This window comes from Ictidomys tridecemlineatus, chromosome 14, assembly GCF_052094955.1.
Source record: "Ictidomys tridecemlineatus isolate mIctTri1 chromosome 14, mIctTri1.hap1, whole genome shotgun sequence".
Classification (NCBI taxonomy): Eukaryota; Metazoa; Chordata; class Mammalia; order Rodentia; family Sciuridae; genus Ictidomys; species Ictidomys tridecemlineatus.
The window spans coordinates 10,211,372-10,230,474 of NC_135490.1; the positions used below are offsets into that span (position 1 = coordinate 10,211,372).

At 49.3% G+C, this 19,103-nt stretch overlaps 1 protein-coding gene across 1 annotated transcript in view; it reads left to right on the forward strand.

Moving 5' to 3' along the window:
• Positions 1-19,103, forward strand: part of Ebf2 (EBF transcription factor 2) — a 176,461-nt gene that overhangs the window by 129,031 nt on the left and 28,327 nt on the right. Inside the window, exons 8-10 of the mRNA XM_005339890.5 lie at positions 10,665-10,782; positions 12,282-12,412; positions 13,205-13,331. Coding sequence (XP_005339947.1) covers positions 10,665-10,782; positions 12,282-12,412; positions 13,205-13,331 — 376 coding nt within the window. The remainder of the gene's footprint in view (positions 1-10,664; positions 10,783-12,281; positions 12,413-13,204; positions 13,332-19,103) is intronic.

Below are 19,103 nucleotides of genomic sequence, written 5' to 3' on the forward strand. Positions count from 1 at the left end.
AACACAATGGGGTCTTAACCCTTTTCTGGTCCAAATCCCTCTGAGAAGCTAGTAAAAGCTGTAATCTCTATCCCCACGAGAAACTGCATTGGAAGAAAGTTTGGCTTAAAGTTTCAGTGACTTCCCAGACCTCTTGAAACATCTCCTAGGGTTCCATGGGTTCCTGACGTCAAGAAATCCATCCAGCCCCACGTGGGCGTCCTTCATGTGAGGTGACCCTTAGTGACGATCCGCCCACTCTGACACTCTGCTGAAAGCACGCTGGGTTTTCAGTGCCATCTGCTTCCAGTGGATCCCTGCATCCCCATCCGCCGAGGTCCTCCTTCTCGGAGCTGCAGATCCATGGCCCGGCCTCTCTCCTGGGCATCTTCCCTCCCAAGACTAATGAGCACGTATTCAGACACCTCGATTCTCACCCCTGATTCATTTCCCCCAGTTTCATGGTTGAAGCCTTGCTCCCTCCTCCGAAGTGTCTCTTAAATCCATCTCTCTCCCCAGAAACCGTGGTGGGCCCTCTCCTCCTTCCCTGTCTAATCCGCCCTCAGCTTTAATGCCAAGTCATCTTCTAAAGCCCGTCACGGACGTCGACTAGCTAAGGACACACAGCTCAGGTTTTGAAAGGCACAGCTGGGGAGCTTCTTACCAGGAGACTCTTCCACCAGGCCCATCTCCGAAGCTCCCAGAGGTCCACTGCTTGTGCCTGCCACTGCCATCCATGCTCCCAGGACCTTTTTATGTGCCTGCTCCTCTGCCTGAGAAGCCCCTCTAACTGGAGCCTCCCCCAGGACCACAGCTGCCCGTCACATCCCTGGTATTTCCTGGCTTCCAGCAGCACCGCTGGCTCCTTTGTGCCAGCACCCATTCTCCTCAGTCCTCTCCTGTGTCACGCTGTCAGGCCACCAGGGGTTGTCTCTCCAGTATTCTGGGTGCTGCTCGAAGGTGATGGGTATGCTTTACTTATTTTTAAGAGGAGAGGGGAAGAAAAAAAGAAGGAAGGGACAATTCAAGTTTTCTGGATCCCCAAAGTATCCAAATACATGCATATAGAAAATGACGTCTGCCTTCCTTGAAATCAGGCAATGAAGAGAAACACCTCGATTAACAGCTCAGTGAAGGAAAGAAAGCGAAATACGTGCCCAATGTAAGATGACCTCCCTGATTTATTTATTTATTTATTTGGTGTTAGGGATTGAACCCAGGGGTGCTCAACTGCTGAGTCACATTCTCAGCCCTTTTTGATATTATATTTGGAGACAGGGTCTCGCGAAGTTGTTTCAGGCCTTGCTAAGTTGTTGAGGCTGGCCTTGAACTTGAGATCCTCCTCCCTCAGCCTCCCAAGCTGCTGGGATGGTTACCATTGTGCACCAACCCGCCTGGCTGCTTTGACCACTCTGTTAAGGTGTAACAAACCCCATTCTTTATTTCACTGCCATGTGAGGGTGGCCATTATAAAGTCCAGGAGAAAATCAAGCCCCCAAAGGGACTCAAATACATCATCATTTCCCACATTCAAATTCTAAAAAACAAAAACAAAAACAGTAGAAACACACAATAATTTAGGGCTCACTCTTGCTAACTCTTGCAATGATAAGCAGGCAGGTGTCCAGGTTAAAACTCGAGATGTGCCATTCCATTATGCATCCTGCTACCCAGTGTTGCTAAAGACATTCCATGTGCCTGGCACTGTGTGAGGTGCTGGAGACACAGCAGAAGCAGCCCAGATAAAATTCTCACCTGCAAAGGCTCGTCTCCTGGAGGAGAGACATGGAACCCAGAACACCCGCGGGATCTGCACAGCAGAGGTTGGCTTCTCGGTGGTCCTCCAGGACCTTGCCTGCAGACAGTGGACCTCAGCACAGTGCCGTCACCTGTGTGGAGCCCCTTGGAACCTAGTAGTGTGGTCAAGGGTGGGTGATGGGGAGTTAGTGGACAGCACCATTACCATAATAGCAAGTGTGGCTGCTCTTGTGAGGTGTTTGGCACTTCTGAAGCATCGTCTACAATGTCAGACTTTTTCCTGGGGACTGGACTGTCTAAAGACTTGGGTACCGAGTTTTAACCTGTGGCTTCAAAAAGGCTAAGTTTGTAAAAGGCATGATCACCGTAGAGGGCTGAGGGCGATGTTTTCCTTCCCAAGGGCAGAACCACCTTGTGCATGAGATCATTTTGGCATTGAAGACCTTGATACACGCCCAACCTCCAAGTCATTTTTTTTTTAATATTTATTTTTTAGTTTTCAGCGGACACAACATCTTTATTTGTATGTGGTGTTGAGGATCGAACCCGGGCCGCACGCATGCCAGGCGAGCGCGCTGCAGGTTGAGCCACATCCCCAGCCCCTCCAAGTCATTTTTAATGAAAGGATGCCTGTATTTCTAATGATAGGAATGTTGTTTTAGGGGACCAGGTGGGGAGAGATTGCTACTGCCTGATGGTGGCCCCTGGATTCATGCACACCAGAGAGGGCCTCTGGGGGGGGCATCTTGGAGGACTTCCCAGGGCAGAGGGCAGGGTTGGTGCTTGGGGCGGGGACATGCCTGGCAGGTCCACCAGACCCAGGAGGAAGTGGGAAGGAATGTATGGTAGTGGAGAGAAAGGGACTGGTCTCACTTGGTCTGCCCCGTAAGGACTGACTGACAGCCCCGGGGTAGCTGGACGGTCCAGGCTGCCTCGCGCCTGCGCTCCGCCGCGCTGGGTGCCTGCGCTGCACAAGAAGGATGGGGAAATTAACGTCTGTGACAAAGACACCTAGTGCACACAGCTGGGCGTTAGCCATTAGTCTGTTTTACTAAACGATACAAGAGCAAAGGGCATGGCTACTCATGTCTTGGCCTGGGGCCAAGATCCATCCAACAACCCCTTATGATTTTTTTTTTAAACCCCCAGCTCTTATATAAAACTTTTTAATGGCACCACCATCTATTTTCCTTAAATAAAAAATGTTGAATGTTTCTCTCACACCCACTGAAGAGGGAAACGAGAGTTTAAATGAACTCCAAATGGTAAGAATTTAATACAGCTCCAGCTGCTGCCTGCAGGTTTCTTCAGTTCAAATCTTTCGGTTTGGGAGCTGCCCAGACGCTCTGTGATCTCACCCACCATTTGAAAGTTGCTGTGCTACTGAGCAGCAGTTTTAAAGCACATAATGAAAATCACTTGACTTATGGCCTCTCTGATCAACAGGTGAGTCCATTATCTGCTGGTAAAACAAACCAGATAGTCCAAGTTAAAAAAAAAAAAAGTAACACGATAATGATCTACTTGGAGGCAGAAGAAAACTCCGAGGGTCTGAGTGTCTTTCAGTCTGTTTGATGCTTTAAAGCTGGGGGAAGGCTTGCTGTGGATTCCTTCAAGATTTCTCTGACGGAATGACCCTTTGTCCCCTCATGCCTGGATTTCACTGTCTCCAGTATGGAAAAGAATCAGGGGGATACAAATTTTGATTGACTCACATAGGAAGTGTGTTTTGAGTTCTTTGTCGGGGAGAAGGGGGAGACGTGAAAAGGGGTAGCGGCCCAAGTGACTTTCAGGAAAGGGCGGCGCAGACTTGCAGTCAGGTGGAAGCGTGCCAAAACGCGCCACGATTTTGGGGGACTCCAATAAGAACACCAAAACCTGCCTTTGAACCCATGCCAGTGCAACCAGATACAGAACTTTCTGGAACACAGAGCTTTCTTGGTCCTGCCGTGTGAGTGCATGGGTTCCTCGGCTGCTCAGAGGGGCTTCTGATTTTTGGTGGAGGGCAGGTGATTCGGGGGCTCCCCGGTGAAAGATGATGGAGCCAGAGAACTGCATCGACTGTGCTGGACGGCTCCCGGGGCTCCCCTAACTTCTGCTAGTAAAACGCGGCCCTTGGCCCTCACATCCCTCCGGGTCAAAGGCAGACGTCTCAGATGGGAAAAGCCATGAGTCCCGTGGAAGAAACGGAGGTGGGGCAGAAGTGGCCAGTGATGGTGTCTCCGAGGTGAGGCGGGTGAAGGACCAGCAGCTCCCCGGGGACAGGAAGCGCTTTATTTCCATCCAGATCCAGCTGCGTTTCACAAAGCCAGCTCTTTTAGTGTTGCCTCCTGACCCCGAAGCCGAATTGGCCAACGTATCCCAGCAGAAAGCTCTTGGGCCTACGGCTCCACTTACGTTGACTGGAATCTCCTTTAGAAAGTTCCAGAATCACCGTCTCCATTGCCTGGAGTTGTGCACTCGATTTTTTTTTCATCTCCTCGAGGCCCATCTCCATTCCCGCTTCCTCCGTGAAAATGTCTGTGGCCGCTCTGGAGTTCAGGTGGCTTCCTCGTACCTGGGGCCCCCGAGAGCATCCAGTGGCCACGGGGTCCAGCCCTCCACGATCTATTACCGTGCAGTGACATTTCCTGATGGCGTCTGGTGTGGTTCTGCCCCATCAGCTCGGCAGTCAGCTCCTGGAGGCAGCCACGATGTTTCCTATAAACTTCCACTGCAGGCAGCGCCGGGCCTGCGGACTCCATAAATACCTGATGAGTGATGGGGACGCAGCGCTGCCTGGTGATCCACCTTCTCAGGTTCCCCTCCCTTGGTACCAACCATCCCAGAATGCCCCGCGCCCGTCTCCATGGAGACCAGCTCTGGGTTCCCCTGTTTGGGCCTGGATACTTGACTGAACAGGCAGTTTAGCCCTGGGGAATGGGAAACAGCAGCTAGCGCTAGGAACTCTGGGAATCCCCCCCTTTTTTTTTTTTTTTTTTTAAATAACAAAATTTATGCTTGAGGGGTAGGTGTTTAAAGGTGATTTTGGAGACTCTGGAGTCCAGTAACAAAGAAGAATCTGGGCTTTAAATCTGGTTCGAAAATCTGATGTGTGCCAAGAATAAAAGTGGTGAGGAGAAACCAATGGCAGTTGCCAATTTGTCTGTGATTAGCCCGGGCCGAATTAATGCAGGCTTAGGCAAACTCGTGTCATCGGATTCTCCTGGTCAGCTGTGCGATGAGCCAGTGTATCAAAAGCCCACCGTCTGTTTCTCCTCACCCTGTGGACTCCCAGCGAGGTGGCCCACGATAGCCAGAAGTCTGTCTTGATTTTTCTCTGTGGCTTTCATGGTCTCTATGTCTCTCCTCCTTCCACAGGTGGAAAATAAAATCCCACATAACAGTTATGCCTTGGGAAAGCTGAAATAACATATATAGCAACTGAACAGTTATAAGGGAAAAGCACATCGTGAATTTAATTCCATTTCCAGATGTAAAATGTCATAAAGAATTTTTTTCCCATACTTGGCAATGTAACAGGAATTTTCGAGACCCTTTTATTTAGCTAGGTGTACGCACGTTCGTGAGTGGGGTATCAGAGAGTCTTCGACATCGAGTGGGCCATAAATGCCAGGTGGAATAGCTTTCCTGAGGCCCCACATGGAGCTGAGGGGTGGACAGCCCCCGCTGAAGGGGCAGGAACCTGCCTCTGATGGATGGCAGAATTTGGTGTGGTTCAGAGCAGGAGCTCGGACCACAGGGGCAGGTCGCTAGCTAGTGTCATTCCCCTGACTCCAGACGATGGAAGTGTCATCTGTTTCAGAGGGCAGGTCACCTCGTCATCCCACACATTCTTCATCCTGACTTCCTTACCCTCCTCGTGTGAGACGGGGGAGTCTGTAGGAACACCTGGGCGTCAGCCGAGACGGGCTGGCTGCAGGAGGGCCTGAGCTGGCCCTTCCTCGGACTCCCCTAAATCAGACCCTTCGAACTTTGAGAAGGATAAATAAAAGCCACCACACCGTGTGGTGTTCCCCAAGCCAAGGACATCTCAGAGCAAGACATCAGCATAACCCCAAGGTAGGAAAAGTCGCTTGAGTGGAAGTCCCCATCCCATCCGAGATCATTCTGGTACCAAGCAAACTGCTCCTCAGTTGGAAAGTTAGCCACACAGGCAGGTTCACGGATGTGTCCACCAAGGGTTACTCCCACAGTGGCCTTTTATGGACAGGAGAGAGCTCTTTACACCTCAGCTCCTGCTTTGTGTAAATTATTAGAGAGACGTGGGAGAACGTCTGGGTAACGAAAAGAAAAATAGAATTTGAGAAAGCCAATCAGTTTTCGCGAGTGCTTTTTTTGCCAACTGCTAACGTGCTCATAGATTCTCCTGAAAACTTCCTTGTATTTTTCCAGGGGAGGGACAGGTTTTTTATCTGTGTTTCTCTTTCTGCAAAACACTGCCTGATAGTTGGGTGACTCAAAACGAAACCTCCCACCGCCACTCTCCACTTGGTCTGTGGTCACCGAGCTGGCCTCTCTCCCCAGGATGAGAGATCACAGTCCAACAAAATAAGAAATGGCAAAAAGCAAAAAACCACTTTCACTTAAAAACATGCAGGCTCTTTCGGCTGATTCCAACTCCGCCCTCCTGGAAACTTGGCTGGAAGGTGTCACTGTGAATGAATTGCTTGTAGCTTTTGTGTTGAATGGAAATGTTTCTGTTGAGGAGACCCAACAGCTACAAGGAGCTGGTCTGCACTTCCAGGGTACTTGCCACGAGAGCTCAGAGCTACAGTACAGATGTATCAAGGCAGAGGAGCAAATGAAACTTGTCACTAGTGTTAGCAGCAAAACCCGAGGTCCATCCCTCACAAATTGTGGACATCTGTATTCCTAATTGGCATTCTTTAGGGCTACGCCAGCAGAATGGCAGCACCAGGAGACTGGGACAGGCTTCGAGGAGATGGGGTATCAGGGTGAGGTGACAGGAGGCATTGATGAGGCAGGAAAGTTCTTTGGGATGGAATACTCTCCATATGTTTTGCTACGATGCTGGGGATTTTTAGTTTCAGGTGCCTTCGAAGGACACATTTTGTCCCTACTAAATTTGCTACTTTTAAAACAGATGGGTTTTTGATCGTAGAAGAACAAGTGGCATGGATGGCCACATGATCCCAGGACCGTTGGTAAAGATGCATACAAATAGTTAACAAGGTAATGGTAAGAAATGTTGACCTTGATTTGTTTAGCTAAGATGTAAAGATTTTTGAAGGTCAAAGGTGTCCTTGTGTAGTGTTTTGGAGTCTAACTGTGCCTGACCCTCTAACATTAAGCTGCTGTGGCCTGCAGTTTTGAAGAGTGAAGCAAACCAGGGGGAAAGCGAGAAGGGGGAGGGAACAGGAAATGGAGTGAGGTGTTTCAGGAAGTTGTCAGGGGTTGACGGATTGATTCCAGATGGAAAGGGTCAGCCTTCGTGACCCAGGAAATACTCACTAGGGGAAAGAAGTTGGCTTGGGGAAGGGGAAGGCCTGGGAGTGAGATGATGTTGGAATGCACATTCCACTTCCTTTCGTCTTAAAACATCCAGAAATTTTAACTTCTCCGAATAGAATAATATCAGTGTTGTCATCGTTCATCAGAAAACGGTGAAGGAAGTTCAACTCGAAGCTTTGACTAAACCAAATGTATGTTCGCCTCCGTAATGTCATCCAGTCTTCCACAAGTCGGGGGAATGTGTGTAAAATCAGTGTTTAAGTGTGAGTCCCCATGTAGAGAAGCAGCAGCGGCCCAGCAGGCCTGGTTTCATGTGGCGGAGTTTGTGGATTAAGTCCATGACATTTTGCAAATTCAGTTTAGTAGCAGGCTTTTCTAGGTACCTCACAGCCTAAGATATTTAGAATATGAAAAACTGGAACTTGCCTCATATCTATACACACACACACACACACACGCACACACGCACGCACACGCACGCACACACATACATTTGGACGTAATTTAAAATCTTGTAATAAATTTTGCAGACACTGAAATAATTCAGGTTAATTCCCTTGCTGTCACGAGAGGCCGGCGCTAGCCAGCAAGAGATTAAAATTTATTTCCATTGTTAATAGAAAATAATGAAGTGCATCTGAACCACCAGGGTATGTCATTCGGGAAATGTTCACTTTGGAACTGGGTCTCACTCCACCCAAATGGACAATGATGAAATCTGCTGGCTCGGGGAAAGCCCCCTATTCCGTGGCGGGAGCATTAATGGACGGTCTGACAAGGAGCTTGTGGGATGGGTGAAAGTGGTCTCTGAACGAGCGCTCCTTACGTCCGCCTCATCCCCGGGCAGAGCTGGGGTTTCCCTCAGCGTGTCCAGGACAGCTTCGTGGTGGTGAAGCCCTGGAGCACCCTGTCATCCTTGTTGGGGGATTTCTGAGCTGTTTTCCAGCACCGAGAGCCGTGCCTTTGAAGACCCACTTGCACACACGATTTGCGAGAGTGGTCCAATTCCTCTTTCCCCCTCTTTATCCTGTTATTTCCAGAGGGTAAGCACGCACCCAGGTGTGGGCTTCTAACCTCCACGTTCACCTGAACCCAGGGGGCCGTGAGGTCCCATCCCTCCCTTGACGGGGCTGAGGTCTCTCTGATAAGGGCTTGTGCCTGGGGGCGCCTGCCACCCAGGGTGGGTATCTCTGATGGTTGCCTTTGCAGGATAGGAACTATCTAGAAGGACTTTTCCCAGATGCTCCCACGTTACCACAGACACAATTGAAAACAGACCCTGAGCGAGACGGGCTACGTCCCCGAATGGCGAGCAATTATACGGGTGATAATTTTCTGAGTGACAACTGAGGTTCTTTGGAGTCTGTCCTTTGCCTCCCCAGGGCCTGTCGTAATACCTGGCGTGCAGCGGGAAGCCCAGCGAATGCCTGTTGAGTTGAGTGATGGAAACCCACTCATGTCCATGTAAAACCTCACATGTGCTCCCTCATGCCCACGGAGTGAGGCATGATTTGTGAACTCATGGGTCCTGGGGATTCTCTCAATCCTATTACATTATAAATATAAAAATGTTAAAAGATACCATGTGAAACTCCATAGGCCAAAAAAAAAAAAAAATCAGAAAAGTGTTGCTTTGTGAAAACCGGGGTTAGGATTGACTGCAAATGGACATAAGGTAAATTTCCGGGGTCGGGGTGGGGTGGAAATGGTGTATTCCACATCGTGAGAGTCGTGTAAACTGTCAGTTCTACAGCTCAGTTCCATGCATTCCACAACATGTTAATTTTGTCTAAAAAGAGCAAACCCAAATCTGTGGTCGTCGTCATCTTTTATGGACTAGTTGGTGGGGCGTGGGCAGTGGTGTAGATGAAATGAGATGAGCGAGGTTTTGATAACTCTTGGAGCTGGATGGTGGGTCCTAGGGATTCATTATGCTAGTCTATTTTGTTTGGAATTATTCATAATAAAAAGTTTTTTTTTTAAATGCCATCTAATTCTTTCATATTAAGAGGTAAGGCCAGGTCAAGCCCCTCCCCTCCTTCTTCATCTGGGAAGTGGGAAAGGGTTGGCAGAACAATTACAAGTAGAATATGGACAAATCTCATTTGGGGTGCGGGCAGGAGGGATAATTTTGAAACATGGCTTGTCATTGTGTACCTATTCAATGCCGGTCCTCAAAAGGGCTATACATATGCATGAATTTGGATATACCAAGTTCCTTGTCAAAAAAAAAAAAAATTACCATGCCAAAGTGACATGAGCTGAGAAGCCGACTTGCATTCTGGCCCACTCAGCTTCCTGGGTGGGGTGAGTGTGGCAGGTCACCCTCCTCTGCCTCACCCTGCTAGCCCTGGCCGCTCTGAACTTCTCCCACTTAGATCTGCGTTGCACCCTGTGGACCTCAATTCAATACCTTCTGCTCCCTATTTCATGGGTTAGTGTCTTTCTCCAGCCTGAAAGTGGCTCTCTGAAGGTGGGGGCCGTGCTCTTAACTGCTGGTCCCCAGCCCCCTTGTGCCCCTTTCTAGAACCTTGCCCAGAGGATAGACCCTGGGAAAATCTCCGGGGAAAGTGTCCTGTGGCCTCAGACTGGTCACAGGAGGCAGGGGCGGGGCAGCTAGCACAGGGCCTCATCCTCACTTGGCACGTACAGAGCGCTGTGCTGAACGGTTTCAATGTATTATCTCATTTTTCCTCCTTTTATCTCATTTGGCTCTGTGAGATAGGCGGCGTTGTTTGTGTTTTATGGATGAAAAACATTGAGATTCACAAGGGTTCAGTAATCTGTCCACGGTTTCATGTCAGAGAGCAGCCGCCTGGAACTTGGATTCAGTGCTGACTCCAAACCCAGGCTCATCCAGGACTCCACACCCACCTCTTCCCCTTCCTCCGGCTAGACACAAAAGGTCCTGCTGTCTTCGATGCTCCATTCTGAGACCCTCATCTTCTCCCCCACAGACTTGGCCGCTCTTCCCTGGTGGGTGGGTGCCCCAGACAGTGGCCGGCCAGCATCCCGATGCCCAGCACGATGTCAGGGTATCTTTGAAGAGCAACAGCCCCTTCCCCAGCTTGGAGAAGTGACCTTCCAGCTGGTGGCTCCTGCCCACCTCTGGGTCACACCCAGCCCCCACCTTGTGAGGATGCAGTTGAAGGCTCTTCTCAGAAGGATGGTCTGGGCCTTCCACAGAGAACTGGGCAGAGGGCCCGTTTTCCCACTTGGCAACCCAGGCAGGGTTTGAATAGGAATGCACGACAACACAGGGAGGCTGCCCCATCTTTCCATCGGCTTCTTCTAGATCATGGGAAGAGGAGCACCTGTTGAATTGGGAAGAACATGGTCCACCCCCGAGTCCCACCCTGTCCCCTGTGTCACGAGGAAGTGTGCCCAAACAGAACTCTGAAGCGCGTGTGATTTGACGCCAAACTCACCCGCCTTTGATGCTGACCCCGCAGGTGGTGCTGTCGACCACGGTGAACGTGGACGGACACGTGCTGGCCGTTTCCGACAACATGTTCGTGCACAACAACTCCAAGCACGGACGGAGGGCCAGGCGGCTCGACCCATCCGAAGGTAGGTAGGGCTGTCGGCTGAGCACGGCAGACCAGCAAAGTCCTCCCCAGATTTTCTGGTTTGAATTTCCAATTTACATGTGGGAGTTAGAGTGGGGAAAGTCCACTGAGCCGTGTGGGTTTGCAAGGGAAGCTGTAAACACAGCCTGCCCCGGGCGGGGCCGGGCCCCCCAGCTGCCCCCGGCCTCTCCCATTCTGCTCTGTTTTCTTTTTGCTAGACGGGCATTTCAGGCAAATGTAGGCCTATGACATCTTAGTTAAACAGGAACATTACAGTGCCAGACGTGTATGAATAAGTGTCAGATGTGCCCTTAAACAGATTGTGAGCAAAACAAAACAATGTGCAGAATGAAACTGACACTAATTGATTTTTGTTTGCTTGGACAAGAAGAAATCGTGGGCTGCTCTGGGTAGTTTTCCAAGTGCATTAAAGTAATTAGAAATACTGGTCACTGTTAAACTTCAACTTGTCCAAAAAATTAAAGTGTATCGATGAACGCCACTGACAAACCTAAGTAAATTCCATCCCGCTCCTTCCCCTTCTTTCTGGACTTTCCGGCTCGGGGTGTGGGGAGACCTTCTAATCTAGAACGAATAACCAAATGAGGCTACTATTGGAAGGTGATGTTTTGCTAGACGCTGCCCACCGGACCCCACCCCCAACCCGGCCCTGAAAATGTATCTTGTATCATTTTAAATAGGAATTAATGAACTGAAAGAAAATGATTGAATCAGTAAAGAATTTGGAGTGGTGTTAATGCTCCCACAGTGAGCTCTGAAAGGAGAGAAGAAAACCCCCGAGTTCAGAGCTGGGAGCCCCTCGAGTTTCTTTTGACTGATTGGATGTGATTGACTGGCTGTTCAAAGGGGGCTCATGTTTTTGGAGTCCTGCCAAAGTTCTCCTCCACCTTTGACCCTGTCAACTTTGGCAATGGAGTGATGGATTGACTTTAGTTATGGCCTGAAAACCATATTGGGTTCCTGTTGGGATGTGAAGTCCAGGGACCCCAGACATATGGACAAAAGGAGGAAAATCCTTCCCACAAGTTAGGAGACGGATTAGAAATTGTCTCTTGAGTTGGAAAAAAAAAAAAAACCCTTCCGCTATGATAGAGCTTGCTTTCTCCTTCTCCGCCCAGCGCATTAATGGGCCTTGTAAATAAATTTTAACATCGCGGGGCAGAGGAGGTGGGGAGAGAAAAGGGATTTACACTTTTCCAGCGTGATCAGCTTATAAAAATATGGGCAAAAACAACAGAGTTTCCAAAACACCCTTTGCACAATTAGCCAAGTGTTCCGCTTTTTCATACATCATGCTCAGCTCATTAGGCCTTAATGACCTGGTGCCCACCAACCACCAATTAGGGGAGGACGGGCAGGTCAAGAAAGCTCAACTTGAACTTCACGGAATGGCCAACAGCTTCCCAGGACAGCCGTTCCCCAAGCTCCCGTCTCCCACCACCGAGGATCGGGCTGACTTTTCCTTTCCTATCCTCTCAGCGACCCCCTGCATCAAAGCCATCAGCCCAAGCGAAGGCTGGACCACAGGAGGGGCCATGGTCATCATCATTGGCGACAACTTCTTCGATGGTCTCCAAGTGGTGTTCGGCACCATGCTGGTGTGGAGCGAGGTAGGCAATCAGCTTCTCTCCCCTCCTTTGGCCCAAAGATCTGTTTAAAATATAGATATTTATTTTAGTGGTAGATGGACACGGACCTTTATTTTATTTTATTTTTCACATGGTGCTGAGATCAAACCCAGTGCCTCGCACATGCTGGGCCAGCGCTGTACCCCCTGAGCCACGACCCCAGCCCCCAAAGGTGGCTTTTATCTGGGGAAACAGAATGAGCAGGGCATGAAGGATGAGAAGGCCTGAAGTCATGCTCGTTGCAGGGACATTGTTAAAATGGCAAACACCCATTGCAGTACTGGGTAAAATTGCGAAGAATCAGAAAGAGGCCGCATAGTGGATTAAAAGAGCACGGTAGAGGGAATAAGAGTAATAGTAAAATATTTTTCCATCGTTGAAAATCATGGTCTGAAAAAAAACTTCTCCTGATCTAGGAGCAGAGATATGCGCCTGCCATAATGCTCTTTGGGAGAAAAATCAGGACAACGGGTCTCTGCCTAGGCATAATCTAATGCTGTGACTCACGTCCCCAGAAATGTACCGGACACACACCAAATATTACTGCTGGGTGTCTCTGGGTTAGGCAATGCTATTTTTCTTTCTTTCTTTCTTTTTTCCTTTATTTCTGTGATTCCCCAATTTTCTCAGTTGGGTATGGCTGGTGTTCTAGCCAGAGAAAACAACAGAACACACAGCAAAAAAGATGGCCGGATCAGTAAGGGGGACCGCGGCGGTTCCTTGGCGATGGCTTGTCTAACGGCTCTCTCCTGTCCCTTCCCGTTCCTTCCTCAGCTCATCACCCCTCATGCCATCCGGGTGCAGACGCCTCCCCGGCACATCCCCGGGGTAGTGGAAGTGACATTATCTTATAAATCCAAACAGTTCTGCAAAGGAGCCCCGGGAAGGTTCATCTACACAGGTAGGTGACGGAGCGGCGTCGGGGAGACCGGCCCCCAGCTCCCCTTGGCTCTGGTGCCCGGCATCCCTCTTTGAAACCATTTTGGTTTTCTCTAGGTCTTTCCAGTGGTGTGGGAAGAGGGCTCGGCACTGAATGGGGAAAGTGCGGACTCAATTCTAAATGTGTATTTTACTTGAGCAACTTCTGCCTGGTCTAGGGATGGTCATGGCTGGTGGTTTTGGAAATGAACACCTTGCTCATCTCTTGTATTGCAATGGCAGTTTAAAAAGTTAGTGTCCTACCCCCCAAAGGGACACCTTTCCTCCACTCCTTCAGGGTGGTATGTATGGCACACTTGTCCTGGGAAATCCTAGTGAAGTCTAGTGCCCCATCTTACCTTCTAGATGGAGAGACAGATGGAAAGAAAACAAATCACGTGATTTCAGAGGGAAGGAAGGAGGGCGGTGGGTAGGACAGGTGGGAGCCTCTGATGAGCAGAGACCTGAATCCCAGGACGGGGCCAGCCGTGGACACCCATGCCCTCCCTCCTTTCCTCTCTGCCTCCTCTCCAGCCCCCTCCCCCAGACTCCCCTCTCCCGCCCCCGGCAGCTCTGTGGGCTGTTCTCTGTTGGATTCACTGGTGTCGGCTGGAGCCTTACCTGGTAGTCCCCGGATCTGCAAGGCCCTTCCCTTCCAGGATCACAGCCTGGGAAGTGGGAACAAGCTTGGTGCAGATAGTAGAGGAGCCATGGTGGGCGAGGTAGGACAGGCCCGAAGGAAGGGCTTCTAACAAGAACTCCCCGAGGTTGCAAGGCCAGGGTTGAAGCCAAGACCTGCAGGGTCCTGCCTTCCTAGGCCCTGGGCTGCTCTTGGCCCCGGGTTAGGGGCCTGGACTCATAGCGTCGCTCGCCTTCTAAATAATTCTTTTCCCCATCTTATAAAGCGGACCACCTACTTCCCCCAGCTGAGAAGACTGATTGATACCATGCATGGAAATGGTGGCAGGATGGTAAAGGCTTAACAGGAAAAAAAGAGGGATTCAAAAGTTTTGTTTTGTAGCATTTACTGAATTCAAACTATTGTGTGACATTGGCCTGCTCACAAAGTTTCTGAAAGTTGAACCACCTTCTCCCTAGAGCTGGTAGCCAGGTCTAGCCCATCTGTTCACATAAAAAACTCAGGATAGAGAGGCGGTTGAGGGAGCCATAGATTGCTATTCAAGAAATGTTTATTGTTGTCCTTGGTATTTTCATGGAAACTGACTTAAACAAGGAATTGAAATGGTGATGAGTTTCTAAAAATGACCTGTATAGGATTCTAGGAGTATGTACTGAGGGAATCAAGTCTTAAACTGAGGTGTTGAGGAGAACTCAGAACAGTGCAGACAGAGGGACAGCTCGTGCAAAGGCCCCAGGGTAGGAGAGAGTGTACCATATATTTGATGACCACTGTGATCAAGGCAGAAAGAAAGAATTAGAGAGAAGTTGGGTACAAGCCAGAAGGGGGATACAGGGGCCACAATGCACCCAGGTCCTTTGCTCAGCTCTTCCCTAAGTGCCGCGGGCAGCCGAGGGAATATCGCTGCGATCGGATTTGCCCTTGCAGAGGTTGTTGTGGCCGCAGTGCTAGAATGGCTCAAAAGCCAATGTGGATGCGGAGAGGTCAGTTGGAGGCCAGCGCGTTGGCTCAGACCAGAAATGATGGTGGCTTGAGCCAGCGTGCTGATGTGGGGACAGGCAGAAGTGGGTGGAATCGAGGCGGTTGCCCTGATGGGGATGATGGATGGGATGGGGTGAAAGTTGGGGAGGGGAGGGGAGGGGGCGACGCTCAGGTTTCAGGGTTGAAAAATTGGGTGGGTATAGTTCAGAAAGTGATTTTTTTTCAAAGGTAGAAAGTGCTAAGGGAGTTCAGAGGAAGGACAGAATACTTCCAGCTGGCGGAGAGGTGGGAAGGTTTAATATTGTAAAGATGTCGATTAGTGGACGAATTCAACACAGCGCCAATCAGAATACCAACAGGACGTCGGGGGAGACTCCACGAAGTTCACCTGGAAAGGTGTTAAAATAGGACGCTTGATGGTGAAAAATGAGAGAGCCGTGCCCTACTGGACATTCAAACCTATTTTAAGGTTCAATAATTAAAAGAATATGGGGCTCTGCAGAAACAGAAATGTCACGCCACAGAAGAGAAAATTTGAAAACAAACTGTTTTTGCACGTGTTGAGTGGAGAAATACCCAAATATCAGCCTCGTGAGGAGCCATCTCGGGTCCACGTGGAAAATAGAGAATGTTTAACGAACGTGTCAGGCCAACCAGTGAAGAAAGACGTAGTTAAAAGAAAAAGATTTCTAATTTCACATGGCAAACTGAAATATACTCAAGTGAAATAATTCAATTAAAAATACAGATATTTCAAAAGATTATAATCCACAACATCATTATTACATTGAGCCTTGCCCGCCTTGACCCCAAAGGCAGATACCAGGCAGAAAAGATGGGGTTACAGAAAAAGAAAATTTCTCATGTGAAAGTAGCCAGGCATGAAGTCAAAAGACAGAATGAACTGGGGATGTGTCTACTCTGTAGGATATACTGTGTCACACATAAAAAGATTCATTCATGTGTTCAGTCAAAATTTCTTTTGTGCCTGCTCTTATCTACTGCCATGTTATGCATTATGATAAAGAGGTGAACGCTGTATTTCTTGCAAATTAAGGAGGAAAAAAGCAAATACCCACACAGAAAGCTAGCAAGTGGCACCAGTTGCTATATATGTTATTTCAGGAGTCCAATGAAGCAATAAACATTTTAAAAAGTCCAACCACATTAATAATCTAACAAATGCAAATGAAGGCAACTCTTAAGAGTACCACAAATTTTTCTTTATGGAGTTAACAAAGCTATTTCTTAAACAAATGAAAAAATATCCACGTTGGCAAAATTAGAAAAAGGTGGAGATTCTAACGCCCCACGGTAGGAGGGTAGATGGTGAGAGAAGAGGGCCCCGATGGTACCAGCCTTAAAAATACGTGTGCCCTTTAACCCCAAAGTTCTACCTTGAGCAATGCATACTTAGAAAATAATTGAATTTGCTCAAGGCTGTTCTTTGGAACACTATTTATAGCAGTGAAAAAATTAAAAACATCTTTAGTGTCCATTAGGGGAATCATTAAGTAAATAATGTAACATCTTTACACTTTTTAAACATTAAAAATGATACCATTGACGGATACTTACAGGAGAGACAGGTGTGATGTACGTTCTTTAAAAAGCTTCAAAACAGAATGCATAGGACGATCCTTTTTTTTTTAGATATGAAAAATGAACAATGGTACAGAAGGCACTCCGGGGCCACTGAGTTGGCAGGGCCGGTTTCTGAGAGTCAGAGTTGAACTTATTTTCATGTTGCTTATTGTGTCCATTATTTTTTCACAAAAGTAAATGATTTTAGTTAAACATGAAAAGAATAAAATTTAATAAAAATTAACATCACACATGTTTAAAGACCAAAGGTGCACACACCAGCAAACGATCTTTCAGATGTCCGCCCAGCCAGGCAGCCAGAGAAGCTTCTTGCAGAAGATGCCTTTGAGTGGGGAGGCCGGAGCGGGCAGTTAGGGTGCGGAGGCCAGGGAATGAGAAGAGGCCAGGCGTGCAGGTACCGCCCAGGATGGCACAGGAGGCTGGTCACTCACCGAGAAACGTCCTCCTAAGGTTGCTGGCCAAATTCAACTCCTGCTCATGGAGACGAGAAGCCAATGCCATCCATGAGGGTCCCAGGCCCCACAGGAAATGGGTGGGTGGTCCTTGTTTCTCCCAATGAATGGGCAGCACCACCATGAAAGCTCACTTCGTCTCCGTCTGATGGTGGAAAGGCAGGGACTTGGCAGGGAACCGGAGAGGAGAGAGCTCTCCCCAGACCTGGGTCCTCGCTCCAGCTGGCCCTGTGGTCATGCCTGTCTCCCTGGGGGACGCTGGACGGAAGCCTGTTGGGTTTGCAGTGGGCCTGTCCTCGAAGGACCGCGGTTCAAACCCTGGCAGCTCTCTGAGCACCTTGGGAGTCGGCGCCTTCACTCCTGTGCAGGTGCGTCCTGGCGGGATGGGTGCTCCGAGGTCCCTGCAGGCCTAGACTAAAACTCAACTCCAACGGTGAGGTGCGAAGACCCATCGGATCCCAGAGGGAAGGAAAACCTGGCAACCTAGCAAACTTTGGTGGGGGCAGGCTGAGCCCTCTGGGTAGGAGCCGTCCCAGAGGATGGGCCTGGGGAGCAGAAGAGCTGCTCTTGGAGGCTGCTCTGGGGGAATTGGGTGTCCTTTCGTCAAGTCACCTGACCTCCTGTCTGGAAAGCTCAGGTAGTAATTAGGCTGCTACCTGCAGGTGTTTCCCTAATGTGGCTGACCGTGAGAATAGTGCTTGGCGCCACTCCAGATGTGACCAATCATGCCCTTCTGGGAAGGTCTGAGAATCTGTAGTTTTTACAAAGAAATGAATGTAGGAGACCTGAGTTCTGCTCATGAGGCTCTTGCAGAGACTCTCTGGCTTGGAAAGAATCCATATGTGGGAGAGACTGGTCTCCTTATGAATCTGGGCTGTTTCCCCATGAACGCAATAGTAGTGTTTATTCTTAGTGGAATTTTCTAGAAGGAGACTCAAAAACCCAGAGGCAAGAAGGGAGGCTCCCGTGAACCTCTCCTCCTTCAGTCCTCCCCTCTACACGCACACCTGGTGGTCCACCTGCAGCTGTTGATGGTTCTGTATTCAAGGATGCACCACCATAATGAGCCCACGCCTATTAGATGTATCTGGTGTAATTAGCCAAAATGCAGTCATCAGCTCCCCGGGTGGCTGCTGCCAAGCACAGCACACACCCCGTTGGGGCTCTGGAAAACAACACGTCCTCCTCACACATGTGGCGTTTCGGGTTTGTTTCCTCCACCCCTGGTTTGCTAACCTGCAGCTTGCTGCTGCAGAATTGAGAGAGCCACATGAGACCGAGGCTCGTCAGGAAAGTCCAATTGCCTCCGTCTGGTTTGAGACCCAGAGGCAATGTGGCAGCCTAGGCTTAGCGGAAGAGATCCCTCCTCTGCTCTCCTTGCAGACATTTCCCCTGAGAGTCAGTAGTGGAGAAAAGCAAGGCCCGTGCAGCGGGTCTACTGCGACGGCGGGTGCCGGTGGCTCTGGCTGGCTTCATTTCGGGCGGCAGGGAGTCCACAGGGAGACGAGTCCGGAGCCTGGCATTCGTGGGAGGAATGGCTGTTGTCTGTAATTGTGGAAACTGCACCACCCACAGGAGCTCAGGTGGTGGAGGCCCTGGGGGGAGGTGAGCTTAGCTTTCCACTATTGTTCCTGTGGCTCTTTGCAGAATCTGGGCTACCCATTCCATGTTGATTAACAAGTTTCCCTTAAGTTCTATCGTCAGATAGAAGCAGTCAAAAAAGAAAATTAAAGATGATAGAAATTCAAGAATCACATCTGTCGTCTGCTGAGCACACAGGGACAGGCTCTTCCTGGGAGCTCTGACAATCACCACCTTTCCCATGACGATGACAGTTTTATTAGTACCTCAACTTCATAGATGAGAAATCTGTCACATAGGCAAATTAAGTCACCTGCATATGGCCACCAAGCTAGGCTCACTCCAAGCTGTCCTAGTACAAAGTCCTGCCCTTCAGCACTAACCTGTATGACTTACTGATTCTGTGCAGCTTGATAAGGGGGCCACCTCTTTGGTCTCACCTGGTGGTTTTACTTGTCTCTCTGGCTGTTACTCTGAAGAAGGGACCAGGAAACAG